General features: G+C 37.7%; 1 protein-coding gene across 1 annotated transcript in view; it reads right to left on the bottom strand.

Annotated features, from left to right (window-relative positions):
* Positions 1 to 674: 674 nt before the first annotated feature.
* Positions 675 to 10914, bottom strand: part of LOC103606698 (brefeldin A-inhibited guanine nucleotide-exchange protein 2-like) — a 35967-nt gene continuing 25727 nt past the window's right edge. The window contains exons 12-16 of the mRNA XM_008591252.1: positions 8994 to 9001; positions 7680 to 7848; positions 6415 to 6553; positions 3954 to 4071; positions 675 to 3265 (exon numbers count right to left, since the gene is read on the bottom strand). Of these exons, the coding sequence (XP_008589474.1) occupies positions 3089 to 3265; positions 3954 to 4071; positions 6415 to 6553; positions 7680 to 7848; positions 8994 to 9001 (611 nt within the window). The 3' untranslated portion in view covers positions 675 to 3088. The remainder of the gene's footprint in view (positions 3266 to 3953; positions 4072 to 6414; positions 6554 to 7679; positions 7849 to 8993; positions 9002 to 10914) is intronic.

Raw genomic sequence — 10914 nt, 5'->3', positions numbered from 1 at the left:
TCCAGGATTTCATGTGAGTTCAAGCTATGTATACCTTAACACAAATGTTAAAACAGAATTCAGAAAATGCAGTATTAAGGATCCAGCTTCTACTGAAACCAATATCTGTCTGCATCATAACAACAAACATTTGAACGAGATGGTCATACTTGCATTTGTCAGCAGTTCCTTTAATAACTAGAAAGACTCTAAATGTATAGCCATAATCACAAAAGAACAAAAAAAAGTTGAGATTACTTGCATTTGTCAGCAGTTCCTTTAATAACTAGAAAGACTCTAAATGTATAGCCATAATCAAAAAGAACAAAAAAAAGTTGAGATTTTTTTTTTTGCATTTTGTACAAAAGTCACCTGTCAGAGGAAAATGTTTCCAGATATATTATTATATAATTTTCATAATGTATGTTCTTTGGTTGTATGTGAGTAGTACAGGGAAAAGGTGTATTTGACTTTAAAGATGCGTATTAGAAATAATATATCCCATCCACCGTTTGTTGTTAAGGTGCCAAAGCTGGTGATTTCCTTAACAGACAATGAAGAAAAACAAAATTGCTCAAAACAGCAGTACTGTAACAAATAAAAACTTCTCTAGAGACCCAGCACATATAACCAACACTTAAAGCATTCTGAGAAAGAAATAAGGCCTTGGAAAATGCTTCACTCCGCTCCAAAACTTTGTTAAATAAATGGAGTCTGGCCCGATGTTGCCAACTCACACACACCCTTTTTGCTAGTGTTTGAATAGCACAAGCCACATTTACCACGAGAAAGAATAGATTTATTCACAAAAAAGAATTTAGGCTGAATGGCTTATTACTGGAGATACGGGATTTCTTCTGTTCGTCACTGTCTACTGACAAGAAAAATTACCCCGAATGCTTTTACATCCAGTGTTTAGAAGGTCCATTGTTGGTGCAATTCAAATGCCTCATTCAGAAAATTAAATCTTTTAAAAGACAAAGTTAAAAAGAAATTCAAGCCTGAATGTTCCAGCAAGTAATAAAATGCACTGACACATTCCCTACTCTGTAAGAGGCAAAAATTAAAGAAAAGGTATGAATAACACTGGAAGAAACTTGCAGTCACATTTAATGAAGAAAATGACATATGAGAACCTCTAAAAGAAAAAAAAATCTCCAATCAGGGATGTAGCTGTCTGAGAGATGTACTTAATGAATGAACATGGGTGCCCTCCATTTAGACCTTTAGTACAAATATTGATGGAGATGAGGTGGTCACAAGCTACAATACCAGGGAGGAGTAAGTCTTAGAACACAGGTTTCACAGTGTAGTGTGAAGATGTAATGGATTCCACAAGTAAGTCAATGTGATAACTTTTCCATTCATAGTAAAGTGTTCTTCGCTAGTCCCTTCCTGCTACATTATGTAGTTCCTCTTCTGTAATGTATGTAAATAATATAAAAACCTAAACCTGCTCTTTTTCTTTGGTTGAGAAACTAAAACACTTTTTGGGAAAGTAAAAAGTAGACAGAGTACTGCTGGCCAAAAAACCCCAAACATTTCTCAAGGCTGTTAAAAACAAATAAACAAAAACATAAGAAATCGGTCTCTTGGTAAGCAAAAGCACCAGAAATTCTTCTCTAGAAAGAAAAAAATATCTGATTTTACAGATAGGTTCCCAAACTACTAACTTCTAAGGCACCAGAGTTGACATCAATACAACCCAATTTACAGGACTAAAGAGCATAGGTAGAAGTCTGAATGTTTTAATCACTCTGTGTAACACTTTTTCTAATGCTTAGTGCTGCTCTTGGCGAGCAGTGGATGAGGGCAGAGAATGAAGCGTGTGTTCTCTTTCTCACAAACCCAGAATAAATTAAGCTTCCTAATATACTGCCTGCAGGCTTTGGGCCAGGCTTGTATATGGCCCACTTTATATGAGCTGCATCAGAATTAAGTTCTATTACAGTTAAGAGTATTGCACCATCATTAGCATAACTAACTAGCAGAAGAGTTGGACACATGCCACCTCCTGCCATTGTCACAGTTCAGCTGTGCTGGCCCCATGACAGCCCTGGTTCCACCCATGACATTTGGCTGAGGAGGTTCACAAGAGCCACCCTTCTCGTGCAGTTACTGTCCCTCTCCTGAAGGCCCTTTAATGGGGACTGTGCAAAGCAGCGATACTAACTCTCAGTACACTCACTCTTCTGAGGTAAAAATAAAAAGGTTTACTCAAAGATTAATGAACTCTGGTTAAATTACTACTTCATTCTCATTACTACTTCATATATTAGATTTCAGAGTATGTGAGATGGACAATGAATTCTGGAAATATTTATTTAACACCCATCCACAAATACTTACTTCAAGGGAGGTTAATCATCTTCATTGTTTATTTTTTCCTATAGACGTTTTCTCCCTAAGTTACTAAAACAGGGAGAGCCATGAGGCACTACATTTTTTTTAACCTTGCAAGCTCTTAATTCTAACTTAATGACTAAACTCTGCCTTCAACCAACATCTTCAATATCTTTTTGTAAAATCACTCAGACATTAACAAAACACAAAAACAATCCTTCTTTTCCCTACCTTTCCCCAAACTAATCTAACTACAGATGACTCATAACTGACAAAAACATTCAAACTTCTCTAACATACTCAACACAACAAAAAAACCCAGCATATTTTAGGTGACAGCTTTCACAAGAAATTTTATTAACATACTCTCTAATAATCACGAACCTATACAGCTATATTCAGTATTTTCAAGGCGAGTGATTTCCTCTGACAAAACATTTACAGCCAATCATGGGACTCTGCTAGAAAATGATGGCATTTGCAATGACAGATGTGACAGACAGTTTAATCAGTAATATGGAATGACAGAAATGAAACAGGTGCCTCAGCTTTTGTGTTATCTGAATATTCAACAGTTTAAGGAAATACCACAAGCCTTAGCTGGGGACTTTGATGGGGCCAGCATACAGGCCATCCTCATCCAGGTCATACTGAAATCCAAGAGGCTGACTTCTTGATTCTATGTGACCCTTCACAAGATGTGCCAGTTACAGATGGCATGATGTACGTCCTGCAGAGCTGCAGCAGTGGCTCAAAGGAGTCAGGGTTACCATACTGGTGAGGGTGTTGCTGGTACCTCAGATGTCTCCTCTGGAATCCATATCTTATACACAACACCTATCCGTAGGAAGAACTTCCGTAGAACTGCTCGGAGCTCAGGGATCAGATCAAACTGCATAATTTCACACAAGTAGGGGTAGTAGGTTGAAGCATGTGCTTTGAACTTGAAGTGGGAGAGAAGCAGAGAGGTAAAATTAGACATGGAACTATTTTTTTGCACTCGTTTTTCAAAAATATTCACCTTACCCTGGAACTTCTTACAATATCAGTGCTTTTTCTTGCTATTAGAAGGTTGTTGCCAAAAAAGCTTGTGTATTTAAACTTCTTTTAATTTTATTTGGATAGTCTTGCTACAAAAACCAATAGCTCATTTTGTAAAGTAAGTTCCTAGGTCTAAACCAGTGTTTCACAATCTTAACCCTCACTTCTCACACTGAAAATCATTGTACTGGGCTGGTCCGATGAGAGTAAGTTATCAGAACTTATTAGCGTTAGTGTGGCTAAAGTGAGTACAACTGCCCCCCGCTAAATTTACAACAAATTTATAACTGCTAAATTTCATTGTGTTTAAAAAAAAAAAAAGAAAAGAAAATCACTATACTGTTCCTAACAGCAACACTGGTGGTTTAAACTTCAGCCTTTCTCAACTGACGTTCTTCAGGAGAAAAAGCCCTAATATCCCAAGGCATCCATTGTTTGTAAGGAATTAACTTCTCCCCCATTGCATCTAGAATGGGGCAAATTACATAGCCATCCCTGGGAGAATTGAGAAAACAGTTACTTCAAATTCTGAGTGAAAAGCCAACCCAAATCTTATATCCTAGAAGAGACATCAATTTACTTGTTTATACCTTTTCATCGTTTATTTTGAGGGTTTTGGTTAAAAGTAACAACAAGAGACTTGTCCAGGCCTCCCGATGGCTTTCAGAATTCACTGTGATGAAATAGGCAAGAGCTTCACTGCACACGCTAGAAGAATTAGAGATGGGGGAGGCACATCAAACAACTGATCAACATCTCACATTCAGTGGAGAACTATTTATTCTTGCAACAAGTATTTATCGAGCATCCGCTTTGGCTGTGCCTTCATGGGCAAATCACTGAACTTCAGATTCTTCAGTTGTAAAATGGAGAAAAATGACTGTACCAAGCTCAAGGAGTTATTGTGAGGATTAAATTAAATAAGTATGTTAAATGACAGCTTAGCTCAGACCTGGCACATGGCTAGGGCTGGGCGCAATCAACGTTTGCAGCACAATAAGCACAAGAAGAGCTTATTATTCATAGTTAATTATATAACTGCCTTTCTCTCTCCTCACAATCACATATAATTGCTTCTTTTAAAAAAAACATATTTTATGTTAAAAACTTGACACCCTTTAGAGACACTTTATGAGACTATGTAGGTAATTCTCTTTTGTGCTTGATTTAAATTGAAATGAGTCATCAGTGTCCCCTTTAACTAATTAATCCTTTTTTCAGTTTATGACTTGTTATATGTTTTCATTGTAAGACAACTAGAAAGTATATAGAAGTATAAAGGAGAAAAAATAATTCTATCATTCTAAGGGACATCTGACAATATTCTGGCATATTTCCTTCCAGTTTTTTCCCATAATTTTTTAAAAAAACATTGCAGGTAAATACAGTTTTGCATCTTGCTTTTTTTGGATGAAATTTATTTTTTATGAGTGTGTTCCCACATCAAGAAAAACAATTTTTAAAAAATCTTTTGGCAGCTGGCAAGCACAGGGATCTGAACCCTTGACCTTGGTGTTAAACACCATGCTCTAAACAACTGAGCTAACCTGACAGCCCCCAAAACTTCATTTTTAATGGCTGTAAATATTCCATCACAGAATATACTATAATTTAGTCATCCATTCCACAGCTGAGCTATTTAAAAATTTTTTTCTTTGTAAGTTACGTCTGCAGTGAATATTCTGTATGGGAAACTTGATTCCTATTTCTAAAGATTTGAAGTAGATTCCATAACAGTAGAATTACTGAGTCAAGGAGAATGAACAGTTTTGGGCTCTTGGTATATAATTCTTTTTTTTTGTCTTTTTCCGTGTCCGGCAACGGTTCACAACCCTCAGTGTTGCCCCCGTACCGGACCGGGACCGGCAACGGGATCGCAACCCTCGGTGTTGCCCCCGCGCCTCGCTCAGCCAGTGAGCGGGAACCGGTCTGTATGTGGGATCCGAACCCTTGACGGGAGCACCGCCGTGCTTCCCAAGTGGCGCACTAGCGCAGTGCGCCACCGGGCCGGCCCGTTGGTATATAATTCTGACTGCTTTCCAAAAAGATCATGTCACTGTCCACTTCCACCAACCATGCAGGAGGGTGCATGGTTGCTAGTACTGTATCTGCCAGCACCTAATCTTAAAGGAGTAAAAGGAGCATCTTGTTGATGCCCAGGAAGCTGGGTGGCAAAGATCTACTTTTCTGTCTGGGGCTTTCTTACTGGTATCCCACAGTCTCCCCATTGGTGCAATTCTGCATAATTGATGTAGACATATCCTGGTATCCATATGATTCTAATACTTTCTCTTTTTTTAAAAAACAAAGAATGAACGGTAAGGAGTTGATGCCCAGGAAGCTGGGTGGCAAAGATCTACTTTTCTGTCTGGGGCTTTCTTACTGGTGTCCCACAGTCTCCCCATTGGTGCAATTCTGCATAATTGATGTAGACATATCCTGGTATCCATATGATTCTAATACTTTCTCTTTTTTTTAAAAAAAAAGAATGAACGGTAAGGAGATCTTAACCCTTGACTTGGTGTTGTTAGCACCATGCTCTCCCTAGTGAGCTAACCAGCCATCCCTATATTGGGATCCAAACCCGTGGCCTTGGTGTTATCAGCACCACACTCTCCCAAGTGAGCCACGGGCTGGACCTAATACATTCTTTTTGGAAAGAATGAATAATGGGATGTTAGAGCTGACAGTAACTCTAAAGGGGACCTAGTCCAAGGTGACCTGCCCAAGGCCACAGGGCTCCACCCAGAGCCAGGACTTCACTCCAGCCTACTGACTTTGAGGTCAGAGCACTTTTCACTGCCCATGTTTTTGTGCCTTAAGGAGGATTTATGAGTGAAATAGATGAGGTTCAGCCCTCTTCAGAGCATTAAGAGAAGTGAAATGGAATAGTCACCAAGTAGAAGGAAAAAACAAAAAGGAAAACAATTGGTGGGTGGGGGGCTCTCAGCATGTAAGTACTTTTCTCCTACACTTTCCAATTCACAGTACTGTTGTGATGCATTTTGTATATGACAGATATGAAATTTAATTGAAAACCAATCTTCTTACGTTAAAAGTCGCCGCTGTATTTGTTCCCAGGAATCTCTGCGGTTCTCATCAACATACATTCGAAACAGGATCCTCAAACAACAGGCCAGGCTGCTGGTTTCTTGTTTCAGAAGATTGGGTTTAGACTTTCCCTTAAAACCTAGAGATCAGACAGTCAAGCACCCTTCTAGGATAATGCTGAGAAACTGTGTTGGAACTAGTAACCTAGTTATTTTAGGAAATACTGAAACATCTCAGATTCTTAATACAGCTCAATTATGATATCAGATGAAGGAAGTCCTGAGTCTCCAAAAGTCATCCTCTATATAAGATATACGTCATTCCTCAACGCCCTGAACTGTTCTCGACTTTGCTTGTTGGCTGCTGAAGCCACTAGTCTCATCTTCTCAAATCTAACAGCTCTTAAGAATTCTAGCATTTGGGGATTGGGGAGTGACTTGTCAGGTAAGGGACATAAAGAATAATTACGATCTGTAATAATCAATACGCTAACAAAAAATAAAAAATTTTAATTAATGGGGAAAAAAAAAAGAATTCTAGCATTTTTCTAAGTTGCAAGATTTTTTCCCCCACAAAGCATATACAGGAACACATTTTTTTAAACAAAGAAGTACCAATCAGCCAAAGAGATTTGCAAACCACTCTCATAAGCAAACCCTATTATAGGCAAAAACATAAAACATTTGGATATCTTAAAGCTATAGAGAAAAATAACATTCTTTAATTGTAGATTAAAATAGTCATTTGGGGCGAAAATTAAAGTAATGGTAACACGATAAAAATGATATAAAATATTACTTTTGTGCAAAGTTCAAAATAACAAGAATCCCACCATCACACCTGAAAAAAATATATGTATATACACCTCCAGGATTTATGTACTTATTTTTGGAGGAAGGAAGGAAAGAGAACCCCTAAAATCCTCAGAAAATATATGAATATTTTCTTTTTATTCTAGACTACCACTCTTTTTATATCATATTTAACTTTTAATTTAATGTAAATTTCATTGACTTGCTAGATCAATTCAATTCTCTAACTTTCAAACTGTATTTTCATCAAATATTTACTGAGAATCTACCATGTGCCAGGCAGTGTTCCTGGTACTGGGATGAAATCTATCCAGCATTTCCTTTCCCCCTGGATCATGAAAATATCTGGTAAGTTATTCCCTATGTTTAAAATATCAGGAATTTCCCAAAGGCTTTAATGTTTTAGGATGATGACCACTGTGGCCATCTATCCTATCTGCTGTGTGGCCTTACCTGCTCGCCACAGGACAGTCCGCTGCTCATAATTGGAGTTGAAGGCCTTTGAGAATAAATGGGACTCCTGCAAGCAGTCCAACAGCTTGAAGAGATGCTGGGAAGACATGTACTTATACATGCCTTGATCCTCTGTCTCTATGTGGATATCTGCATCCAGGGTGTCTTGCTAGAGGAGAAAGGATAGGAGGGCCAAGTGAAAAAGTTGGAGTGGTTTTGGGCGTTGCGACAGCAGAAAAGGCAGTTGCTACTCTTAAAAGTCATCCTCTCTATAAGATACGCTTCATTCCTCAATGCCCTAAACTAGTTCTATTTAGACTCTGCTCACTGACTGTTGAAGGAACATACTGATGGTGGGCTTGCCTGGCCAAAGTTATAGTTTTGTCAGTGCTGTCTTTGTTGCATAAAGAGGAGTGTGTGTTTCCAATTATTTTACAACAGGATTACATTCTTCTCTATTTTATAAAGAAATTGAAAAACAAGAAAATCAAAATGCAACATGTGTGATAAAAGGTGTAAGTCTCAAATATTCCAACTGAAAGACAGAAATTGGCCAAGTCCAAGTGGCCTATTTTATAAAGAAATTGAAAAACAAGAAAATCAAAATGCAACATGTGTGATAAAAGGTGTGAGTCTCAAATATTCCAATTGAAAGACAGAAATTGGCCAAGTCCAAGTGGCATCTTTGGCCTCAATCAGGTGATTGCAGAACTGAATAAGCTCAATGACTGTGTTTTCAAATGTGAAGGAAAAAAACCTTCAATACATGTATGAAATGCTAGGAAATTTTATTGAATGTGTGGCCTAAAACCCGAGACATAATTTGGGATTTATATTTCTTGAGAACTATAGGAATGAACCCATCTACTTTATAAGCCGCAGCTTACAAAAGGGAAGAGTATGCAATACTGCCCAAATTGATTCACAGATTCAACCCAATCCTTATCAAAATCCCAGCTGATTTCCTCGCAGAAATTGAAAAGCTGATCCTAAAATTCATATGGAAAGGCAAGCGACACAGATTAGACAAAACAATCATGAAGAAGAAGCACAAACAAAGCTGGAGGACTCACACTTCCCAACTTCAAAACTTAGTAAAAAACTACAGTAATCAGAAAAGTATATTATTGGCATAAAGACAGATACATATCAATGGAATAAAATGGACAGTCCAGAAATAAATCCTTACATTTATGATCAAGTGATTTCCAACATGGGTGCCAGGAAAATTCAACAGGCAAAGAACAGACTTTATAACAAATGGTGCTGGGACAAATGGGTATCACATGCAAGAGAAAGAAGATGGACCCCTACCTCCCATCCTATACAAGAATAAACTCAAAAATGGATCAAAGAGCTAAATGGAACAGCTAAAATTAGAAAACACTTAAGAGAATACAGAGGCCTAGCCTAAATCTTTGTGATCTTGAATTAGTCAATACTTTCTTAAATTTGACACCAAAAGCACAAGCGGCTAAAAAAAAAAAATAGGTAACTTGGACTTTATCACGATCAAAAACTTTTGTGCTCCAAAGGATATCATCAAGAAACTGAAGAGACACACAGAATGGGAAAAAAATAGCTGCAAATTATATATCTGATAAGGGATTCCAGAATATGTAAAAACTCTTCCAATTCAACATTAAAAAGATAAATAACAATTTAAAAATGGGCAAAGGATCTAAGTGGACATTTCCTAAGATAAACAAATGACCAATAAGCAAAAGAGAAACTCAATATCATTTAGTCATTAGGGAAATGCAAATCAAAACCACAATGAGATACCACTTCACATTTACTAGGATGACAATAATAATATATTTTTTAAAAAGGGCAAAACAACCATTGGTCAAGGTGTGGAGAAACTGGAACCTTCACACATTGCTGGTGGGAATGTAAAATGGTGTAACCACTTTGTAAATAGTCTGGCAACTCTCAAAAAGGTAAACATAGAGTTACCACATGACTCAGCAATTTCACTCCTAGGTATATACCCAGGAGACATATGTCCACACAAATGTTCATAGTAGCATTATTCATAATGGCCAGACAGTGCAAATAACCCAAATGTCCATCAACTGATGAATGGATAATTAAAATGTGGTATAAACTATACAATGGAATGTTATTCAGCCATATATAAAAGAGGCTGGCTGGTTAGCTCAGTTGGTTAGTGTGGTGTTGATAATGCCAAGGTCAAGGGTTCGGATCCCTGTGCCAGCCACCTGCCCAAACCACCACCAACAACAAAAAAAACCCCAAAAATAAAAAGAATGAAGTACTGATACATGCTGCAATACTGATGAACCTGTAAAACATCATGCCTAGAGAAAGAAACCAGATGCTAAAGCTCACATGTTGTATAATTAAATATTGTATAATTAAATTATAAATTTAATTATGAAATGTCCAGAATAGACAAATCTATATAGAAAGTAGATTAGTGGTTGCCAGGGGAATAGGGAGTGACTGCTAATGGTTATAGCTTTCCTTTTGCAGTGATAAAAACATTCTCAAATTAGTGGTGATATTTGTACAACTTTATAAATATACTAAAACCACCAAATTGTACAATTAAAAAAATAAAAAGTACAACCTTTGGGCTGGGATTTGGCCCCCAGATGTATTTTGTTCAGCAGTAATTATAAAATTTATATTAACTGCCAGTATATAAAATACAAGAAGTTTCTGTTATGAAAAAATCCTGACTCTGGCTCCTCTTGAAGTGGAGTATGGTCATGACTTAATCCACCTGGATAGCAACACACCAATGGAGCTGGGAGGTGGCAGCTGCTTTGGCTGGCTAGAGATTTCTGGTTTACCCCAGTCCCTACCCAACCTGTCTCACTCGCTCTGGAGTATGGTCATGACTTAATCCACCTGGATAGCAACACACCAATGGAGCTGGGAGGTGGCTGCTGCTTTGGCTGGCTAGAGATTTCTGGTTTACCCCAGTCCCCACCCAACCTGTCTCACTCGCTTATAGGATGTGCTAGCCCCTGAAGCATTTAAGTTTGCAACCCATGGTGAAAAGTTACTGCCCAACTTCTGGATACCCAATTCTCTATGTTTTTAAGAACCCCTCATATACAGAAAGTTGCATACACCAAACAAAAAGTGAACTTTCTGAAGGAAAAACTGGAATCTTTATATACACATTTTCCCTCTCATTTATTTATGGCTAAACTGTTTATCATTTATGGGGAATATTCCCTGTGATAAGTAACACTTTTTT

Source organism: Galeopterus variegatus, unplaced genomic scaffold, assembly GCF_000696425.1.
Source record: "Galeopterus variegatus unplaced genomic scaffold, G_variegatus-3.0.2 Scaffold6787, whole genome shotgun sequence".
Taxonomy (NCBI): domain Eukaryota; kingdom Metazoa; phylum Chordata; class Mammalia; order Dermoptera; family Cynocephalidae; genus Galeopterus; species Galeopterus variegatus.
This window is presented reverse-complemented; position numbering and strand designations above follow the sequence as displayed.